This window comes from Helobdella robusta, assembly GCF_000326865.2.
Source record: "Helobdella robusta unplaced genomic scaffold HELROscaffold_3, whole genome shotgun sequence".
In the NCBI taxonomy this organism is placed as follows: Eukaryota; Metazoa; Annelida; class Clitellata; order Rhynchobdellida; family Glossiphoniidae; genus Helobdella; species Helobdella robusta.
The window spans coordinates 1886309-1910601 of record NW_008704501.1 but is presented as its reverse complement, the minus strand read 5'-3'; the positions used below and the strand labels follow the sequence as shown (position 1 = coordinate 1910601).

The window sequence follows — 24293 nt, the reverse complement described above, 5'->3', positions numbered from 1 at the left end:
TTATGTTTATGCCTTGTTAATCTGACCAATAACATTTCAGGATGACCATTGTTAAGAGTGCTGGCCAGTTTCCACTCGTTCGTCGGTGATTACATTCTACGCTCACGTAACACGAACAGTAACTTTTGACAATTAACAGATGACTAAATTCTGCATTTTATGTTCGAAGATACTTGACAATCTTAGTGAAATATTATTTTTTGAAACATAAAAATTGTTAAATAAATAAATAAAACAAGTTGTCGTGCTATTGAAAAAAATGAAATTTTAAAAAATCAATGCTGAATCATTTAAAATTTTGGTACAAATTTTTAACGTAATAACTTCATCGGCATAACATTCCAATTTCTGCTTAGTGATGTTGCTAGTCGCAAGAAACAGGGCCATTCTGAGAAATTGTTTCAGTTGGCTACAAGACAGGTAAAATCTTCCAAACAGATTACCATTCAAGTGAAATTATTTATGCCCCGTCTGTTATTGCAAGTTCGACCAGTTAACATCTACTCTTTTGACTGCAAAATAATATTTCCTGTTAGGCCTACTTATTAGCAATGTGACAAGATATATTGCAACTAGAACAATAAATTATTTGAAATTGATAAACGTCAAAATACTGTACTGATATTCTGCTCTTAAAAAGTGTGTGAATAAAGTTTGACCTGACGACTTCCAGCCATCACAAGATTTCCCCTGTCGAACCAACCATGGACAAGTGTGTGTGTGTGTGTGTGTGCGTGCGTGCGTGTGTTACTCGCAGTTAGTGTGCATTAATAAAAAGACGTTTGAAGAAACCTTTAGTTAGTTACAGGTTGAAATCGCGTATCCAAATGTTGTTTATGTAGAACTAGTTGTGTGCTTTTCAAATGTAAATTTATTAACGGTTTTGAAACCTTTTTAAGTAAAAAATATTTATTTGATGACACCTTTTTATTTATGTGCGTTCCCGGCTTAATGGTTCTGGCGGAGTTATAATTTAGGTGTCTGAGAAAAAAAAATGTGTGTAATTTTTAAAACAAAGCTGTCAAGTTGGCCTAGACGGTAGAAGTGCCATATTTTGAGTCACTTTGTAAAATGCACTGGTTCAAACGCATGAATAATTTCATAATGATTTCAACAAATGATGCTGTGTTTCACAGGAATGCACACGTGTGTTTTGTATTTGTTTGTGGAAGGCACACTTGTGATTTGTATTTGTGATACGTTCATTATATTTGTGTCTTTGCATTCCCAAACAGTCTTATAAGTAGCTTCATTATGGGTGTTTCTGTTTATAAAACTGAAATGCTTGTATAAAAATTGGCGGAAATATCAGAATTACTTACTTTGATTCATTGGGGTATAAAATTAAAATATTTTAACGATGTTAATTTTGTTTAGATAACAAAACAAATCATGTTAGGCATTTTGCATTACAATCAATATAAATAATGAGTAGCGAAGAAATTGCTCTTCATTGGCAGGCCGGATTTCGGTTAATTTAGCTTGACAGTGCAAAATCCCCTACAATATTTTATCGGTCGACAAAAACAACATGCAATGAATTGTGAATAAGATCAGGCGGTAAGATGTTTCAATAGTACCGTGTCTTGCGTCTTTATAGCACGCCAACCTGGTTCGGTTGCTGTCCGCGCAAAATTCTAAGACTTACACTACATCTACGTGTTTTACGAATGTTTTTGTACAAATGTTTATAAAATAAAAAGTAAGCCTATGAAAGGACAAATATACCCGTACGAATGTATGTAGATTGTAGATTGTGATGAGACTGCTATTCTCATTTAAAGCTTTCAAAATAAATTCAATTCAGCGTTGACCTACCTTTACATTTATTTATATTGAAGCAAAGAAATGTTTATTCATAAAAAATATAAGAAACAAAATATCTGGAAATGTTTGACAACCAAGCTTTTCAAATGAACTCCGGCAAGAAATTATAAATGTTGAAAACAGTGCTCTGTCCCAATGCTTCTGATACCTTGAGTTCTAATGGATTACTTAAAATTAAATTTTGAAAGAAATGTAAAAATTATTTTTCCTAAACGTGAAACTGATTCTGAAAAATGTTTGTGGGCCGCATGAAAGGGGCTGCCCCGTCCTTCGTGCCGCAATTTACCCAACCGATCTAAAGTATGAATTGGGTTGTTCGTTCATTCACTTGCAAATGCATTCATTATTTTTGATTTATACTGGTACATATTGTCAGAAGTGAATTAATTTATTCGTATTTGATTGCCGTAGGTTCGTTTGTGTAATGCGATTTGGTTGTACGATATGAAGTTGTTGTGTCAACTCGGCTGGCGCCTGGAATGGATGTGCCGCACAGTTGTGTGTCTGTCTGTATAACCAAGTTAACACGTAGCCTTTATAACGGTGTTTGTTTGCTTTAAAATAATTATCATTAATTTTTTTCTCCAAAGGTTTTCCTTGGCAACGACGAAATAACGAAAAACTTTTCTGTCAGTTCAAGCTTAGTACTCCTAGGAGAGAAAGGCATGAAGTCCGTGACGTACAAAACTGAGAGGTCGGTAGGCAAGTTGGCATTGCATTTCTGTATTTTAAATTAAATTTTTACTTGCAACAATTAAAATTTGTGTTCAAACACGTCCAAATAAGTGAAAAAGTACGCAAATCTTGAATTGACCAATTCATAATTAAAATGTCGATTGATCTAAATAATAATAAATATCAAACAACAGTGTTTGCAAAAACTTTCAAGTTGACAACTCGCACGACGATTCACGCATAAAATGCAAGGCAACTATGGTAATCTTTCCTTCGTCGTCGTCACCATCATCAACATCCACGCTGTCATCATCAACATCATCGTCCTCCTCCTCCTTCTCCTCCTCATCATCATCGTTATCTTCGCTATCTTCACCCTATTTCTCCCTATCATCAACTAATTCGAAAAACAATTCTCATAATGCGCTTTCAGAAGAGAAAATAACGGGTATTAATCACTTTCCTCGTAAACAATCGAAACCAAAATTACCCCAGCAAGAACACAGACAACAACACAAACAACAGCACAAACATTATGAACTTCCACAAAACGAACAACAACAACCACAACACGAACAACAACATGAAAACATACAGCAACAAAGTTTTTTTCACCACCATCGCCATCATCATCCTACGTACATGGAGAACATAGCTCTCTTGGATGTGCAGTGTAGGTTTTTTTAATGTTATTTTATTTCATTTAGGGAAAGTGTACTTTCATTACGCTGTTTGACACGAACGTTTAATTTAACTTTTGAAAAAAAAAATATTTAAAAAGCACTAAAAAAAATAGGACCGTACATCAGAAAAAAATAGAGAAATAATAAACCACATGCCTTCTTGTTACTGATTTCTACACTTTCGTCTAATTTAACACCACATTTCCTGAGCCCAACAGGTGCGTGCGTTATTTGTGATGCAAAAAAATTCACTCCTCGGCTTTTCGCTAATTTAATTTTTAACCCAACCTATTTTATTTTTTAAATGAACGTAACATTCAGCTAGATAATCACGCTCTATTAAAAATTTTAGTATTTTACTGCTCTGTTTGTTGGTGAGGCACTTACTGCGTCATAATATTCGTCGAGATAGGTCGCATTTTTTCAATGAGTTTTAGTCGAAAATTTTTCGCGATTCCACGTCATCAAGGCATTATTTCTACATTGTTAAATTTTTCATTTTCATTTTGTTCTAACTGAAAACCCCAACTATCGTTCAGTTCGCGCTCGTACACGGCTCAATGGGTTGTTAGGTAGAGACATGATTTCTTACTTTGAGGTGTTACTTAACGACCATGTTCAAGCTACAACTTCTTTGGTATCATTTGAAACTAACATTTAAAAATAAGATTTTTTATTATTATAATAATAATTATTTTTAACTCGACTCTGGCAAATGAAAATTACAAACTATTGCCTGACATACACTCATTTAAAAGCACCGCGGTAAAAATTTTAAGTTTTAGATTGTGTTATTCTGTCTACTTTATAAATTAAAATGTAGTCAATGACGTCCACAATTTGTGGTTGGACAGTTAATCCACCAAAAATTCATTCCTCGGTACTTTGTGCTTTTAAAATAAACCGAGCATTTTTTAAGCTCTCATTTTTGTCACGGTTGAATTATGTTATTTGAATTTGTATTCTTGAAAAACATTCCTAATTGCTGTTAATTACGCATAAATTTGAAATTTTTAGTAAACGAATGCACACAATTATGATACAAATTGCGGTTTTAAAACTCTTTTTTAATACTTTTATTTTTAAAATATCATTTTGGAGTTTTTCTGATTCTGACTTGGAGATTAGAGCCGGTGCACATAATTTTGATGAAATATTTTTGGATAAAACTTTATTATTAAATTACAAAAAAAATATGAATTAAAATTTTACACTATATAAATTTTTATTGAATTAAATTTAGAATTTTTGACAAGATTTTGAATTTATAAAATAGATTACTATTAACGTTTCAGTACATGTATACAACATCTGAAAAAACTCCTGAGTTTTTGTACAACTTAAATTTTAATAATTCACGTCAAAAAAAACTGAGTCATATGTTGAGAATTTTTTTTAGCTAGACTGATCTAAATGTCAAATTTTTATCAAAATTTTCTTTGGAAAGTTTGCAGTCCAAAGCCTCCAACCTTGGCTACGCTTCTAACTTAATCTCGCCTCTGGCTAAATTATTCCATTGCGAATGAGATTAAAATAATCTTCTTAAACACAAATTCAGATCCTCCAAAATTGTTTTTATGTCCCAGCACTATCTACCTCAGCCCAAATGAACAAAGTGCCAATATAACTTGCAACATTAACAGCAAACCGCCTCCTTCAACCGTCACGTGGATCTTGGATGAGTCCACTAATTTAACTTTGGGCGGTGGTCAGGTTGTTGATAACTGTTGGACGGTCATCATGGTTTGTTTCTGTCATTAAAGATTTTTCACTTCTATCGGTGCCAACTTTAATTTTATGTCTCATTTTTAAACGCAATTTAGCTATTATTATGTTTTTTAACCTAATATTTTTGTTCAATTGATACATTGGTACATATACATATACATGCCCCTAACTGCATTCAATGTTTGGTTAGAATATTGTTTATGTATATACCCATATTCGTTTTGTTGAACAATTTATTTTTATTTAATTTTTCTAGGAAAAGCCTAACGGAGTAACAGAAATTCAATTAAACATCAACCACGTAAATAACAGTACGTTCAAAAAATACAAATTGATCACTGAGAATTCCATAGGCCAGTCATCAATCACGGTTGAATTAAAATTAAGTTAGTGTCGACTGCACAAATTAATTGACCCCTGTTCATTAATTTACTACATCGCTCAGCAAATTATCCATTCCAATTTTTTTCAAAGATAAATGACATTTTAACGTAAATAATTGAATTCGAAAAATATGCAAATTAAAATGTATTGTAAATTTTCACTTACCAGGGCCTCCAAAACCCTTACACTCCCCACGCTTTGCCTTCTCTCTTGACGACCCCTTCTCAAGTGCCAACCAATCAGACATTCATCTCGGAGAAACAAGCCAATTAGAGCGAAGCCATTTATATCAAATAAAAAACTTACCGACCAATCGGCGCACATTTTCTACTTCTCTGCTAAACAGGTCAACCAATAGCAAACGGTTTTTAATACCATCATCGTCGACGTCATTATTAAAGTTGAAAGCAAACAGTTGTTCTTTTTTGTATGTCGTGGTTGTTTTTATTGTTGCATTGGACTAGTGTGATTAAACATTAAACTTGAATTAATTTTTCATTTAGTTTTGTGTTGTTTACATTTTGAAAATTTAATTTTTTGTGAAAAAATGCTGAAACTTTAAATTGCGCTTTGTATGTTTTATGATAAATTATAAAGTTTTAAAAATAGCACGCACATATTAAACGTAGCAGGACAAGAATAAACAAAATGTCACGTAACACACAGGAGCATAAGCCGTGGATCATAGTGAGTCCTACATGCTTGAGAAAGAGTATTCATAAGAGTTTTTGCTGATCTTTGCGATAGGAAATAAATGTTATGATTAATAAAGTTAAGTTGTTAAGTAGCTATCAATCATTAACCTGAAGTTCGTTCTCTCACGATTCAGAGTAAAATGTTTGCATGGCTGTTTCCTTCCGCTTCGTATCATTATTTACACTTTTCTTGTTTTTTATCCCAATCTATACATCAATTTTTTCTTTCTTTTACTTTTCTTATTCATGTCATGATTAAGATGTACGATTTTATTTGTTGCAGCAACATAAACAACATTCTTTCACACCAGAAGCACACAAGCCACGATCCGCAAAGGACTCCAGAGATTCAACTGAGACCAGTAGATTTATTTGCTCGTCTTACAGCAACCCAGAATTTTGATTATAGTAAATAATTTCTGCAAAAAATGAAGTGCTACACATCGACAAAAACAGACATTGATAAATTTTTATATTTATAAACAGTTTCTTCAATTAAATAGGACTATCCAATATTCTTGGAGACGGGGAGGGTTCAAACAAAATAATTTGACCTCCTCATTCAAATCAGTTTTAAATTTAGTTTGCTTGCATGCAATAACTGAAAAAAGTATTTTATCTTAAATAAAAATTTAAATATGAAAATAAATATTATAATAATAATAATAAATATAAAAACAGTAGCTAAAATAAATTTTTTATTTTATGTAAAAATTTAATTGCCCACATGAATGAAACAAGTGTGAACGAACGGAACCAAACAAAACGCTGCTGTGTAAACAAAGTTTCAAAATGAACAATGGACCATGAGCCGCAGCTACAAAAATTACAGTATTGTAGTTGCAATAATGATTTAAATTTTCATACATATTAATTTTTCCATAATAAGAAATAATGCGATCGTTTATTAAGTTATGTAAGCAATTAAGAAAAAGCTATTTAGGCTGCATGGGTTGGAAGCAAATACTTTGAATTATCAAAAAAATACATAAATGATTAACAGACCGAACTGCAGTGCAAACAAAATTAAATTTAAAACTTTCTGTAAAGAACGTGAAATGGCAATGTTTGGCGTCAGAGTTGCAACGTTCAGCCAGCAACAATCTCGATACGAGTCACACGGTGGGCGGGTGCACTCACAATGCATGCATGCACTCACAATGCATGGATTTAATGGCAATTTCACAACGTCCATCAGTGATTTGCTTATCAACATCACTTGCAGTCTCAAATATGGCTCTTAACCGTCGCTTGCAGTTCTACCCATCTATAACATGGTTATTGTGCCATCTTATGTTCAGCAATTAGTTTTGCTCAGTAATTAAATGATATAATAAAAACACAAATTAAATTAATTTATTTATTATCAATATTTTATATGTGTGTGGGTTTGTTTATGTTGTGTGTGTGTGTGTTGTATGTGTGTGGTGTGTGTGGTGTGTGTGTAAAATTTAAAATTTGTTACCACGTCAAAGATTCAGCAGAGGACATGAATATGAACACCTTGGCAATCTATCTTTGCAAACTTCATGCGACGCACATCATGGCGAGGCGTGTGCTGCATGCATGGTCTCATTGCGGACATGGTCTCATTGCAGGCATAGTCTCATTGCTGACGCGGTCTCATCGCAGACATGGTCTCATTGCAGACATGGATATGATATCATTGCAGACGATGTGCGTACATGTCATTGCAGACATGAGAAGCAAACACGGAAGTGTGTACATGTGGAAATGTTTGTGTTTCTTTTTTTGTTTGTTCTCTATTTTCACCTCCCTTATTTCATATCAAGCATTTTTCGTGCATCCAATCATATCTATCTATTAATGTCCATCAAACCAAATGTAATTTCTGAAATTTAAAATTATTCTTTATTTTGTTTAGTCAATTTTTTAGCAAAGCGATCAATTTGGACATTAATAAATGTCGGTTAAATTTGCACTAGCTATTTCAGCGAGGTGTCGGATGCTATATTTTGTTTAATGGAAGTCTTGCTGTCAACAACATAGAAGAAACGATTGATTTGATCCCAATGTTCTATTCATCATTAATTCAAACATCACTGATGATGTTGATGATTTAAAACACGTACACACACGTGCACACGCACACGCGCACGCACACACGATTGCGCATGTAAACAAACGTGCTTTGCGGACTGCTATCAGTTGATTACTTTTTTAAATACGGTCTTTAGTGCATGATGAATCAAATTGCTTATTTCACGTACGTAAATAATTCTCCCCATCTTCATCATCATCATCTTCTTCTTTTTCTTCTTCATTAATCATACCTCACCGCTATAATTCACTGTTGTTGTTAAAACCGTCTTGGTCTTCGTGATCAAAGTTGATGGTTTCTTTTTACCTTCCGTATTTTCGTCGTCACTGTATACATCATCAATATTATCCACATTAACATCTTCAATATGGTCATATCTTCAACAACAATATAATCTTCATCATCAACAACACCATCTTTATCATCATTAACAACAACAACAGTATCAAAGCCATCATTATCACGAACGGATCTTGACAATTTTGACTGGAGGGCCAAAATTTGACGATGGGAGGCCAAAAACTATAAATATTTTTTATGACAAGGCCTAAATAGATGAAAACATTTTTCCCTATCGCAAAAATTTTCAGTTTTCTTATTTAAAGCGATGTTTACGTGTATAAAGACTGCATTTAAATGTAAACGATGTAGTTAAATATGTTGGATACTTTTTCAAAAAATTACACAACCCGACCACTCCTTTAAACCGACACTAACCAACATCATCTTCTTCATTATCATAGTCATCGTTCTGTGGAAAAAAAATTGTATCCTTCTGTAATCAATTTAACTATTTACTCAATTGTTGACAAATTATTTAAAATACGTAAAACAAATGGAGAAGATTTTTAGAAGGCAAAGTTATAATGATTACAAGACATCATTAGATAGGTAAGTACTTGAAATAATATCAGAAATTGTTCATTGCATAAAAACGAATTCTCACATGTCATGATTTCTAATTGAATGACGCTGAATATTAAACATCAAAACAATCTCGAATGGACTTTAGATGATAACTTTTCTTACTTGAAAATGTTATTTCATTGTGAATTACTCTTAGTTGCGAACAAGTCTCATCATCATCATTTGAGTTTTTTGATTAAAAAAAAGTTGAGATTTTCACAAACAGAGCAGCGCACTATTATGTAAGAAATATGTGGAAGGCAATGATTCTGCACTCAAGTACTTCGCCTTGTGGCATTCAACCACCTTCAATCTCATTTCTAGTGCCATCTCATTCGTCTATCAACCAACATCATCCGCCTGCTTTCCACCTCTACATTCCATCTCAGCAATGAGAAAAAGTGACACATGAAAACACACACTGATAATCTTAATCACTCACACACACACCACACACACCACACCACACCACACACACACAAACTACACACACAAATTTTATTATACAAAGTATAATTTCTTTGTTGATTAATTTGCTTTTAATACAACTTCTACTACTCAAAACCATTGCTCCGTTTTTATTTTTTAACATTAGTTTTGTAATGAAATAATTTATTTCAGCGTTTTGTTTTAGATGGTAACAATAAAAAAATAATAAAAGCTTTCAAATCGTATAAACCACACTGATGACGGTTGGTAGCCGGCAATTCAACATTCGTCAGTGAAATATTCATCTAATCATTATTAAAACAAAATACTATTAAAACTTTATTACATAATTACACTTCTTTTTATTTCGATTGAGAATAAATTGAAATTTTTATAACTTATAAAATTTTTAAACCTATGCATAACATAACTTTAAAATTGAACACCAAGGAAAATAATGAACAGAGCATAACAAAAGTTGATAGCTTTAAACTTCAGAGTGTATGCATCGACAATAAACTTAACTTTAATGATCACATCGAACTAATTTTAACAAAAATTAATATAATTTTTGGCATAATGATAAGAATTAAAAATTTTTTAAATAATAATACTAAAATACTACTTTACGAATCATTAATTTTTAGTCATTTTTACTATGGTAACCTAATATGGGGTAATACAAACATTTCAACACTTAACAAATTATTTAGCGCACAAAAAAAGATAATTAATTTTCTATTTAAAATCGATTATAATCACTCCGATTACAATATATTTAATAATAATAATATTTTATCAATTTTTGAAATAAATTCCTATAAATCATATTTATTAACATTTAAAATTATCAACAATATAACATCTACAACTGATATAATGTTAATTAATACGATTAAATTTATAGCTAACCCCAGGATTGACAGAAATAACCATACTAATATAATTAAGCCATTAATGAATTTAAATAAAATAACATCCAGGAACTTTTGTTATTATGCACCTTATAAATGGAATAATCTGCCACAATATTTAAGATCAATTAATAATCTAACAGAATTTAAAAAGTTGAGAACATTTTTGAATTGTTTAAGTTAAATGTATTAATATTTTATTCTTAATTTTATTCATTTTTTAAGTTTAAATGTATCGATGTTTTATTTCTAAGTTTATTCATGAAAATTTAAGAACATGTAAGAATTTAAAAGACATTTATTTACTCATTTATGTTATTGTGTTTTTTTTTTATTTTTTTTGATTACTTACTATGTTATTTCTTGTTTTATGGGAGTCAACCCTAGATAAGCATTTATTGCCAGGCTGACTTTTTCACTTTTTTGTGAATAAATGGAATTAAAAAAAAACTCTAATATAGCTCTTCCCTTGAAATGGTTTTAGAAAATAAGGAAAAGATTTTAAGTGTTTGGGAGACTTTTCAATATTCAGTTGGTTTGAATTGCTGTTGGAGCAACTGATTTTGCTCATACGCAACTTCCGATCATTTTATAATTTAAAAAATTTTAATATTTTTGCGATAAACGGTTACAAATTTTGCAATATAGAAAAAAAGTTTTTAATTTGAAATATTTCCACATTATATCGGCAATTAATTATTGTAAAAAATTCGTAAAAAAAATAATATTTTGTAGCCAAGCCATTTTCGGAACTCGTCAAATATAAAAACAGTTTTTATTTCTTTCCACAAAAACTCAAGCGTGGGAATTTGTAAAAAAAACTGTTGGAGGCATAAATCGGAAGTGAGAACTGAGACTGCACACACGCACGCAGCATGCAAATTAATTTTTTTTTCTGATTTATAACTTCATTGCATGAAAACGCAGCGTCGTGAAGCCACATAAACTTCCACAACTTCCTCATCAAGCCAAAAAGCGTCCACAGAAATTTATAAATACAAATTATTGTGTACTTCTAATTTTTCAGAAAAAAATGTCCTTAAAACACCAACAACATAATTTGATCACTATTAAAACTGGATCAAAATTATTTAATTAATAATATCAGCAAATAAGTCAAAATTTAATTTAAGAATATTTATCTCATCAAATTAAACAAACAGAATAAATAAATGTAATGAAATGATGTGGAAGAGCAATAATTGTTTATAACAGGCTGCCACAAAAGAATTTATCAACCTCAAATTTAAAAAATATGATTGATCACATCGTTAAAACAACTTCAAAATTATATTTTATGATATTATTTCTATTTTTTAAATATACATTCAACTACATCTACAAAGGAATTAATCTGCACATGCAACAACCCATCAATTTTCGACCAATCAATTACCAACCAATCATCAACCAATCGCCAAACAATCAACCAGAAATAAACAACCAAAACAGCCGAATTTACAAATAAAAACACTCCAACAAGCATAGCGAGGTGTGTGAGAAAGACCTATAATTCTTAAAAAAAAGTTGAAACCCTGGACAAAGATAAAAAAGTTGAAACTCAGAACAGATAATATTTTAGGGCCACATAATTTGTTTTCTTTCCTGGATGACATTTTTTCGAGTGATGTTTTTTAGCGGGTGTCAACTGAAGTTTCTTCATATTTTTAACTCGTTCCTCAACTTTTTTACGGTTAATATTTGTAGAAAAAAGAATTTCTGTTTGAGTTACAAAATAGAAAAAATAATAAAAATTGAATAACTAAAGTCACGTTTCAGCTGGTTGAAGTGAGAACACTATTTAAATTGAACAAATCTGCATTTTATATCGAGATAATAAATGTTTTAGATGTATTGAGTTATTATGATTTTGCTGTTCTAAAATGGAATTCAAAATATTATTTTAAATTATTTTTTTATATTTTATTTTATATATAAACAAAAACATTTAAATTAGTTATAACAAACACCAAGCAAACTGTTTTTCATGGATTTGTGGAATTTTGGGTTCTAAGTGATTTAAAGTTATTCACAAAACCATTGAGTTGTTTACAGTAGATGTGAATATGGTTATTATATGGAAAAGATAAAAACAACAAAACAAACCATTTGTACCTTTAGAGCACTTAATGTAGAGTTTTCCTGTTAGCGAGCAAGATGCAAGTTGCAGATCTCTAGTGTTGCAGGTCTCAGTGTTGCAGGTCTCATGCTAGTGTTGCAGGTCTAATGCTTGTGTTGCAGGTCTAATGCTAGTGTTGCAGGTCTAATGCTAGTGTTGCAGGTCTCATGCAAGTGTTGCAGGTCTTATGCTAGTGTTGCATGCACGACTGACAACTTTCAGGTGACAAATTTTTTTCATACCGTAATGTTGGGAAATTTAAAAACGTCACCAAGGAAACATACGCAGTTTAAATCAAAAGTATAAGTCAAGTACAAGTACAAAAACCAAGCAAAACATGCCGATAAATCACTTTAGCATCAAACATTTGTTAGCCCAAAAAAATCTACACTAGCTCGGTGAAACGACATTAATAAATGAAAAAGTGGGAAACATTTTATTACATGAAGGACGTTTTCAAATGGTTTTGTTGCTGATGAAGAAACTTTCAGTTTAAATGAATTTAATTGAAAATTTAATTTATGTGTCAAAAATATCCGTTGTTCAAAAATATTAAAAAATAATTGAAAACAAATAAAAGTGTTTTTACTAATGGAAATGGAACTCAATTGAATAAACCTTCAATGACACATTCATGTAGCATGAATATTGATAGGATCAGCAGAGTAGTACGCCGTGCTGACATACGAAGAACGTTGAATATTTAATGATGGCGACTTACTGGCGATGTTCAAAGGCACACCTCATGCCATTAATAACGATGTAAAGGACCGCGACCGAATATCGGCTTGCTGTCTCATCCAAGTTCAAACGTTTTGAGTGAACGAGGAAAAGAAGATTTGGAAGTTGTCGTTCGTTGCTAGCTCTGCATTCATACCACCGATGACAATGGAAAATAATTAAAAGCCAACAATGACAAGTTCAACGTGCAAAAGGGAGCCAAATGATTAGCTACTACTACCATTTTATATGAAAAATGTTAATTAATCGTAACGGTTGACTTAATTAAACTTTCCATGCACTCACATGCACATACAATACTTTTTAAACTGCTTTCCTGAGAGACCACAAAACTGCCTTTGGATGCCTTCAACAACTACGCAATCATCTGATATTTAAATAGGTTTTATTCAGGGACGATTTTCTTGTGTACGTTGTTGATTCATTAAATTGTTTCTAAAATTCAGACTTTTTTAAATATTTAAAACCTTTGCCGACGAAATCAAATTCAAACTTATTTGTTCAAAAATACTGAAGCACAATAATGTTCAAATAGTAATCAAGTTAAACAATTCTACCCAGAAAATGTATTTGTTTATATACACATATTTATATAAAAACGAGATAATATTTTATATCTATATATATTTATATAAACATATTTATTTATATAAACGATTTATATTTATATAAGCGATACTTTCATACATGATTACATCAATGATTACCTTCTCGTGGCAACTCGGTTGTTCGAATGTACGACGTAATCAAACTTTACCGAACGTTTCGCACATCCTTTAACTGGTAGAAACAGTTATTTTTATTAAAGATTAATTTATATATATATATATATATATATATATATATATATATATATATATATATATATATATATATATATATATAATTATGTATTTGAATTGAAAATGTTAAAAAGTAATACCAAAACTTACAAAAAACAAAATAAATTTTTATTTCATCACAAATTCATAATTGATTCTAAAAATAGTTTTATGAGATCATCTCTTACCCTTGCACAAACATCTTATTTCTGGATAAGATTGTAAGAATGCATATATAGATCAGCCGTAGATAACAACATATATATGTATATACATATATATATATATATATATATATATATATATATATATATACATATAATAAAAACAAAATTTGTATCTGCAAATGGGTCGTTGCAATTGTGTTCATTACGATGTTAAATATTTCTGTGGCGGTTTAAATTACCTTGAAAATAATCATATTTTCTTGAAAGTTATAAAATATCATTCAGTTAAATACTTCAATCCAACACGAATTTCAACTCGATATTGAACTTTGGAGTGTATGAAGTTCGTAAACCTGCCTTAGATTTAAAAACATTGCAAACAACATTCACCAGCTAGCAGCACATTCAATGAGTTTATGTTGTGTGAAGTTCATTTCATTTGATAGGCAATAAATATCTACTTGTTCACATTTTAATAACTTTCTGTTTGAAGCTGTCTTTGGTTTAATTTTGCAATATTTCAGATGGTAGCTTTTTTATTATAATTTTGACTCTAGTGAACATTAACTATTTATTTCAAAATTATGTTAAGTTTACTACATGAATATTCAAGTTACTTATTTTATACTTATTAAAGCCAAATTTCGAATTTGATGTTAGGCTGAATAATACATTTTAAGCATTAAGTCTCAAAAAATCTTACGTAACTGAGCGTTAGTTATTTGAATAATTTTCAAAGTCGTTGTATGAAAAATCTAATGCCCTTCGTTTGTGCAGCACATAAATAAATGAAGAGGAGCTGTTTTTGTTAAAAATGTTAAATTCAAATGTCATTGCAAGAATAAAGGATGATAGTTAGTTACCAGTCTATAGGCAAGGGATGGTAAAGTAGTTGCCATCTATAAACAAAATAATAATAATAATAATATAATAATGATATAAATAAAAATATAATATAATCTATAAATAGCAGCAATGAAAGTTATCATTGAGTTGCAGGCGGGCACCCTACCCAATATCATTACACGTGGAAAATGAAAGCGTACCGTAATTTTTATGCTATTATAAAATCAAATTCTGAATATTTTAAAGCGAAACACGTTCTAAAAGTGAAAAATTTAGAATAATTATGTGTTTTAGAATTAGTTTGGAAAAAATTTATTTGACATATTTTAAGCTTTTTTATATAAAGAGCGTTTTTCAATCATTGTTAATTTCATTCATTTGGTTGGCTACGTGACGCATTTTTATTCCACGTGTGTAGCTCCCTAAATATTTGACTTTGATTGAAATTATAAAATCGAAAAATAAATATTAATTACTAACATTAAAATAAAATCTTTTGAAATTCGTTTCGCAGGTTTCGCAATGTACGTTTTCAACTTCCTTCGCCCACAGTAGCAAGTTATATGATTGTCCATATGAAGCTGTCAAAGACATCAAAGACAATTCAACTGTAGTCGTTGGAGGTGAGTGTTATATTGTAACTTATTATTTGAAATCACATTTATTTTTAACCGTTTATATATCTTCATTATTTATTTGTTTTTCAATTATAATAATTCATAATCACAGTAAATAAGTTTATTTAATTAAAGCAAACAGCTGTTCTCTATGTTAACTCAGCTGATTATTTCTTACTTGCATGTTAATTACTGTTGATCGATTGGTTTTTAAATGTTAAGACTTTAATTTATTTGTATACGTACATTATATACATTTGCCGTGTGGCTTATGATGATGATTCTTGTATTCCAACTTTTCATGCACACTGTAACAATACTTTCATTTTTTATATTATATTTTAAATACTTTATCAAATACAAATAGCCAATAAAAAAAGGTCTATATATTTTTAAAAGGTTTTGGTCTTTGTGGTATTCCTGAAAATTTGATCAGTGGGTTGAAGAAGAATGGAGCCAAGAACTTAACAATAGTTAGTAACAATGCCGGAGTTGATGGAGAAGGGCAGGAGGTTGGACTTGGTCAACTCATTCGCACCAAACAAGTTAATTTTTCAATTAATTTTTTTCTTGATTGAAATTATTACATGTTATCTTTGTATAAGCAGTAAAGGTCATTTTTTTGAATAATGTTGTTATATCTTCAGCAGTTTGGAGTCACATTAGTTGAAAAAAGCTTTGTGGAACCGCCCTGGTTTCTTTAACAGTTTAACTAAATTTAATTTAAATTAAACTAAATTAAATTTAAGTTTAACTACATCTTTTATTAAATACACATGTGATTTTCACCAACAGTGTTTTTTTTGTTTTTTTAACCAATTATTTTATTACACCTCATCTTGGCCATTTATGTGCCTCACTGCCTCACTGCTTTGTATTTTCTGATCATTACCCCATTTATTTTTATTTATAATTCAAATAATATTATTGGAATCAAAATTAAACTAAAAAATTGCTTGTTAATATTGAAGGTGAAGAGAATCATTGCCTCGTACGTTGGAGAGAATACAGAATTTGAGAGGCAATACATGCAAGGAGAACTTGAAGTTGAACTTACACCCCAGGTTTTTTTTTACTTTATTCTACTGAAAATATCACAAATTCAATTGAATACTTGTAAAAATATACTATGACTTATGAGTTCTGGTTTTTTTTCACAATACCTTAACATAAATTTATTTAAAGCTGATAACTTAACTTCTTTAAATTTTTGATTAGAAAAACTGAAAAATTCAACAAATTCAGAATAATTTTAAGAAAACTTGAACAGGGAACATTAGCAGAAAGAATGAGAGCTGGGGGTGCGGGCATACCGGCCTTCTTCACAGCCACTGGGTATGGAACACTGATCCACCAGGGCGGAGCCCCCATTAAGTACAACAAGAATGGAGATGTCGAGATCGCCAGTGAACCAAGGGAGGTCCATATTAACATTCTTTCATTTTCATTGTCAGTTGTATTTCACAAATACAAAATTATTTTTGATTAATAAAATTAAATTATTTAAAAATTAATAAAATTAAATATTTTTTGTGGCTGACGATACAGCAGATGCACAGCATGATATAAATGATGTATTTGTTAAGGCTGCAATTGTTATGACTGTTTCCTCAAGTGAGCTCGTCACATCTGAAAGTTGAATACTACACTACAAGCTTTTTTCTATAGACAGCTGTATCTAATTCAATCATTTAAAATAAAATTCATCTAATTATCTTCTTACATTTTCTTTATGCTTACTCACAGTAATACAATGAATTTCGAAATGCAGTGGTGCTAGGGTATATAAATTTAAACATTTTTGCCAATGCAAACAGCAAAGCACACAAGGAAGCATACTTCCACTAAATGCTTAATTCTTATAATAGTCCTGTTGACTTCAACATTGAATTTTGGGTGATAACTGTTTTCTTTCTGAATTAATATGCTGTTGTTTACACATTGTGATGAAATAAGTTGGCCTGATATCTAAAACTTTGTGTTGGTTCACATGTTTCTTACTTGTTGGGTCTCTTTGATGAATTTGATACATTAACTGCAGATGTTTAAAAATATTTTTGAAATGACTTCCAAAGATGGGCAGAGCAATAAGACACTTGACATTAACGCTATCATTATCATCATCACAAACTTCTAAGTCTTCATCGTCATCAGGAACGTGTCTTCCACAATCGCCACTACATAATGGAGGAGGCCATCAAAGGAGATTTTTCATTGGTCAAAGGATGGAAGGCCGATAAATATGGAAATGTCATTTTCAGGTTTGCTGCTTCTTTTCTATTTGTTTTTTTTTTTAATATTTTCTATGTATTGTTATTATTATTATACCCATGTTTACACATTTTGATTTGAGACTACCTTTTTAAAGCGTTTGATTAACACTGCCTGATTTCTATTAAAATTTCAATATTAGTAGCTAAAGATGTCCTGATTCATCCATATTCATAGTTCATCTTCGTTACTCTGGTAATGGTCATTGAAACATTCCAGGAAGGCAGCAAGAAATTTTAATGTTCCAGCAGCCAAAGCAGCAAAGGTGTGCATAGTGGAGGTGGAAGAGATTATAGATGGCGCTCTGCCACCTGAGAACATACATCTACCCGGAGTCTATGTGCAGAGGCTGTTGAAAGGAGCTTTGTATGCTAAGAAAATTGAGGTTGCCTTACTTAAGTACTTTAATGCTTTTTTGTAATTACATTTTTTTATCAATTTGTTTGGTTACCCTGGAACATAAAGTTAAATAAGAATATGTGCGGTAAAATATGTGATAAAATGGCAATGATACTTTGTATTTTTGATGTGTAATAATTAAGTCTCATGATTGTCTTAATATTTTGAAATTATTTCCCCATGTTTACCTTTCTTTTGAGTTTCATTTTTATAGTTACATTATTTATTACTGTGTTATCTTTTTGAAGCGCTGTTTAAATCAATTTTCATTCTCAGTGTCTCACATGATGCTGTTATATCATCAAAATGTACACGATTAAGTTAAAATTTTGTAAAATTTTCATGAACACCATCCAGAGGAGAACAACAAAAGAGAAGCTGAAAGCATCATCAGGCGTCTCTGGATCAAGGAAACTAGTGATGGATCAAATAATCCGCAGGGCAGCACTGGAGTTCAAAGATGGAATGTATGGTAAGAATATCCTACTACATTTTTTGTGTATGTGTGTGCGGTGTGTGTGCGCGCGTGCGTACATACGTGTGTATGACTTTTTCTTCAATCATACTCAGTTTTTCTTGAGATTGTGTCAGCTGTTGTTACTGGACATGATTTCAAATTACATGACTGTAGATAATTTGAAAAATTCTAAATGAAGGTTCTGTCAGTGAAGTTTAATGTAACGTTAATATATTTTTAACATTTGCAAGTTTGACTTATCGTTTGTGTTTTCTTCATAACTTTTCCATCTTCAAATCTAACAAACCTCATCATGCGATTGACATTGCTGTTGGAAATAATGCCAAGCAAACACGATTCACACACGTTAGCCAACCTAGGCATAGGAATGCCAATGCTGGCAAGTAACTACATCCCAGATGGAATGTCCGTACATCTTCAAAGTGAAAATGGGATTCTGGGATTGGTTGGTTCATGTTTTCATCGTTCACTTGATTTATGGGATCAACTTTAAATTTCTCTCTCTCTTTCTCTCTTTCTATGTCTCTTTCTCTTAAATTAAAATTTTTAAAAACTTTGTGCTTTGCAGACTTTATAATCGAAATATCAGTTTAATTGTTGCGAAATGTAATTATTGGCTTGATGTATTCATGATGCAAGTTCGTGATACAAAATTATTAAATATGTCTTGCGTTGTGAGATTTGGCTTCTTAATAAAAGTTTGTATTTATCTAACATAAATAGTCAAATTCCTAAAAATTGAAATAAAAAATATGGAAGATCATTTACCTGACATGATTTGATGTCCAACTCAGGGCGAGTACCCGACGGAAGATCAGGTAGATGCCGATCTCATCAATGCCGGTAAGGAGACGGTGACCATCACAGAGGGCGGAAGCTACTTTTCAAGTGATGAATCATTTGCTATGATTAGAGGGTTGGTTGGTCGGTTGGTTTCATGGTTGGTTTGTTGTTTGGTTGTTTAATTAGCTGGTTGATCTGTCAATTGGTTGGTTGGTTGATTGATTGCTTGATCATCTGTTTTGTTGATGGGTTGTTGATGGCCAGTCTGTTGATTAGTTGTAGGTAAATGGCTAGCTTGATATATTTATGTATGATGCAGAAAGGTTTAATTAAAATATTGTTATCCTGTTATTGAAAATAATAATCTGAAGAAGTGCATCAATCATTTGACATCGTCATCAGGAGTCACATCGACATCTCAATTCTTGGTGCATTCCAGGTTTCCAAGTTTGGAGATCTAGCCAACTACATGATTCCTGTGAGTAAGAGATGCTGAGAGAGGTAGTGATGGTGTGGTGATGTGGTGATGGTTGTCGTGCTGTGAGGAAGATGATGCAATGAGGATGTTGTCGATCCTATTACGGTTTTTTATAGTGCTCTAATACAAACGTTCGTAAGAATATGCATAGAACCGCATGCTTGCTACATTTCTTTGTAATGATGATGATGACGTTGATGGTGATGGATGAGTTTGCTTGCAGCATGGCATATATCACTAATCAATGCACCTGTTGCCTAAAATTGCCAGATGGTGATGGTGAAAGGGATGGGTGGAGCCATGGATCTTGTGTCTGCCCAGCACACCAAAGTCGTCGTCACGATGGAGCACATGTCTAAGGACGGAAAACCGAAAATTCTGAATGAATGCACCCTGCCACTGACTGGCAAGCATTGTGTGGACGTCATCATCACTGAGAAAGTAATAATTTTCAACATATCTCACATGTTTTGAATTAGTTTGTTAATCAATTAACATAATTTATTTTAATTTATTTGTATATTTCATGTTCTTTAGTTAATTATTCATAATATCGTTATTGCTTTGCATTTGTCAAGTGCGTCTTCAATGTGGACAGTGTTAACGGGCTGACGTTAGTTGAACTGGCGGATGGGGTATCCGTTGATGATATCAGACACTCGACTGAATGCAGCTTCAAGGTTTGCCTCCATTATATTTCCTTTCCGGTGAATTATTTTAATTTTTTAATTGTACGCCATTTAATTTCACATATACATAATATTTAGCATAATAATAACTTGCAATCTTCATGGCTTGTTTGCTTGTTGTTTTTGTTTCTCCAGCACAATTGCTGTTTATTTTTAGTTTTTTTAATTAAATTTTTTTAATTCAAATAATGTTTTTCCAAATAATTTTTTTCAAAGGTCTCGCCAAATCTTAAACCGATGGGACAAATTGAAATATCTAAAAAATAATTTAAGAATATACATCTACTGAATGTTTGAAATGTGCAACTCTATGCGACATCACGTGTTGGATCAGTTGAATTTTTTGTTCTGTTTAAACTGGTGTTTGATCATGTTATTATTTTTATTCAAGTTTTTTTAATTAGGTTAAATCCATCATATCTGTTATTATCAAGTTAATATTTTGCATTGCAATAAGTAGGTTTCATATTTTTTGCTATCCTTCGTTTTCGGATTTAACCTTTTATATTTTTCCGTATTTGTTTTAAAATTTGTACAGAAAGTTATTCATCTTGTTATAAACATTCAACGTAGGATATAATGTAGCTTTTAAGAGGCTGGAAACTTCTCCACATCAATATTTTTTTTTTTTGAGTTTTTTAGGTTTTACTTTTTCATTATTGTCTTATTGCAACTAAACGGTGTAGCAGTCCCACTTTACTTCGGACAAACAACTACGCGGTGACCTGGTTCAAACGCAATGAGAATCCTCGCTATCACGCGCTTAGATATTGGCACACATTATGCGTTTCACCTCACGCATGAACGTTTGCACCCTTTCCTGGCGTCGAATGGATGGTGAGGTTGGAAAGAGCGCTACTCACACGTCATCTGTCGATTGATTGATTGAAGAACTCTCTTTCTATTTGAATTTTCATTTTTCAAGCAAAATGAGATTGCTGCTTCAAATTATTTTTGCATTTTATATGGTTACGGTTGAAATATTTAATTATTTTTTGTTTGAGATATTAAATTATTTTTTTGTTTTTAATGAAAATTTTGCACACAAATAATTTGCAGTATTGAGCACTGTTTTTTATTTATCAAAGCCATAGATTTGGAAACACGGCATCTAAGCCCATGACCACAAGCAACAGCTAAAGAGATGAGGTATTAGATGACGGTTTTGTTTCATTTTCGTTCGGAAGCAGTTAAGGTTAGTTTTGTGTCGTGCCTTTACAAAGTTCAATAAAGTTGTAAAGCCGCTCGGGGACGATTTTTGAGCGGGATGTCTCAAACATGGATAGTCCTGCTGCTACCACCAGGAGTTCCAGACAAAGACGCAACACATTCATTAAAATTTACACATGGAATCGTAGGTGTCGGATAAATATTTGATAATGATTATCAGGATGGTGCATAGGTAAGCTCCCAGGTTATCGTTAAATTTAGGCGCTGTTCAGTTCCTATGTTTAATTGTCTTCCATGCGTTTGTCTTCCATGCGTTTGTCTTCCATGCGTTTGTCTTCCATGCGTTTGTCTTCCATGCGTTTGTCTTCCATGCGTTTGTCTTCCATGCGTTTGTCTTCCATGCGTTTGTCTTCCATGCGTTTGTCTTCCATGCGTTTGTCTTCCATGCGTTTGTCTTCCATGCGTTTGTCTTCCATGCGTTTGTCTTCCATGCGTTTGTCTTCCATGCGTTTGTCTTCCATGCGTTTGTCTTCCATGCGTTTGTCTTCCATGCGTTTGTCTTCCATGCGTTTGTCTTCCATGCGTTTGTCTTCCATGCGTTTGTCTTCCATGCGTTTGTCTTCCATGCGTTTGTCTTCCATGCGTTTGTCTTCCATGCGTTTGTCTTCCATGCGTTTGTCTTCCATGCGTTTGTCTTCCATGCGTTTGTCTTCCATGCGTTTGTCTTCCATGCGTTGCGGTAGCATAATGCGAAAAATTGTTCACCGCATTTTCAAGTATTTTGTGTTACATCTCGTACAAATGCAAATCTATTGGAGGGGACGGTTGTGGGAGTACGCGTTTCTACTAAGCCGAAAACAAAATTTTTTAGTAACCTTTAATACTTGAAAGGTATTTGTAAAACATTCCAACTACAAATTATTATTAAATAGTTATTCATGATTGACTAGCAAAAGATATTAATCCGTTAAAAGATAAACCATGTCAGCATAATGTGGCAAGGTGTGTGGCATCCGATATCATTGTTCACCTGAGACTAATATACGGAATATATTATTTTGCTTCCACTTGCTCAAAAAAGGGACAATGATGCAAAACCAAGTTGTTCTCAATGTTCAACTTGATTTCGACTCTGTCTATGTCAAATATGCAAAGGTAAAAGCTAGCAAACGTTCGTAATATCGTGGTCGCAGCATGTCAGTCAATAGCACTAACAGCAACGGCATTGTCAGATGATCTGACCGAGATTTTCATATATCTTTTGTTCGAAATTGTGTGCGCGCGCACGTGCGTTTGTGTAATCATGTAGAAGGCAACGACGCACTATTACTACGTTCATCTTTATTCCATAAACAAAGCTCACCATGGTCTACAATAAACACATATTTAACTTCATCATCTGTTTTTAACTATTCTATCAATAATTAACTTAAAATTGTTTTAAAAAACGATAACGATGAGTTTTCCACAACTTTGCTCTGTTTTGATTAACAGTCGAGCGTTTTATTGTGAAGTTACTTGGAATAGGAAGTGCACGACAGGCTGTTTTGTTTAAGAAGCCGAACATATATTTAACATGTACATCGTTTAATTTAACCAAAAAAACTTTGGTAGACATTTTACTGAATTTGATGTACAAATGTCTGTTTAGTAGAAATTTAGTCCTGGAATAAAATACATAGGCAGTTTGAAAAACCTCCATCAAAACCAACGAAAAAAAATTTCTAATGAATGTGAATCGCCATTTGTTTCGTAACCAGTTAGACGTTCGTTCATTGATATGTGTTTATGTTTGCGATGACTTTTCATTAATTAAATTATTTTTATTTATTTGTTAAGGTTTTCTCCTGAATTGAAAAAGTGATGGACGAGTCACTAGAATCTCGTGGTTTCGTTGAAGAATTTGATTCACAACAATCTTGCAATGTCGGTTCTTTTAATAATCAAATGCGCATTTTTTTCTTTTTTTTTCTCATATCATCTTCTTTTGATATGAATTTGTTTGAAAGAATTTAATTTAATTTCCTTACCTTACATGAATTTACTTACATGAATTGAATTGTTCAATTTTTTAACAAATATCTGTCTCCATACCCTACAAACACATAACTCATAATCATTATAATGAACAATGTAGTAATGACATATTACCTTTAAAAATTTTGCCCAAAATTAATTGATTTTTAATTAAAAATTATAATGATAACCAAATAAATATGGTTGTTTATGTGGTTATGTGTGACTTATTTACTAATTCATCTACTACTTAACTATTTTTATTAAAATGACACTATCATTGCTTAACTTCTAAATATAAAATTTTTTTCATCATTCCTAGTCCATTTAATTAATTTTAAATTGATCTTAATAATAATAATAATCTTAATAAGTTATTAATTCTATTAATTATA

The 24293-nt window shown here is 31.7% G+C and overlaps 2 protein-coding genes across 2 annotated transcripts; both read left to right on the top strand.

Annotated features, from left to right (window-relative positions):
- Positions 1-1071: 1071 nt before the first annotated feature.
- HELRODRAFT_161170 (hypothetical protein) lies at positions 1072-5570 on the top strand (the record flags this gene model as incomplete). Its single annotated transcript, XM_009021120.1, has 5 exons — positions 1072-1146; positions 2418-2521; positions 4772-4928; positions 5170-5283; positions 5466-5570. 5 exons carry the CDS (start codon positions 1072-1074, stop codon positions 5568-5570), a joined length of 555 nt encoding a protein of 184 aa, XP_009019368.1.
- Positions 5571-15185: 9615 nt separating this feature from the next.
- HELRODRAFT_188533 (hypothetical protein) lies at positions 15186-20979 on the top strand (the record flags this gene model as incomplete). The annotated part of the gene is made up of 14 exons (XM_009021119.1): positions 15186-15260; positions 15512-15620; positions 16014-16159; positions 16586-16678; positions 16885-17034; positions 17769-17875; positions 18105-18270; positions 18642-18756; positions 19113-19207; positions 19557-19650; positions 19917-20023; positions 20294-20464; positions 20602-20703; positions 20929-20979. 14 exons carry the CDS (start codon positions 15186-15188, stop codon positions 20977-20979), a joined length of 1581 nt encoding a protein of 526 aa, XP_009019367.1.
- Between the last annotated feature and the right edge of the window lie 3314 nt (positions 20980-24293).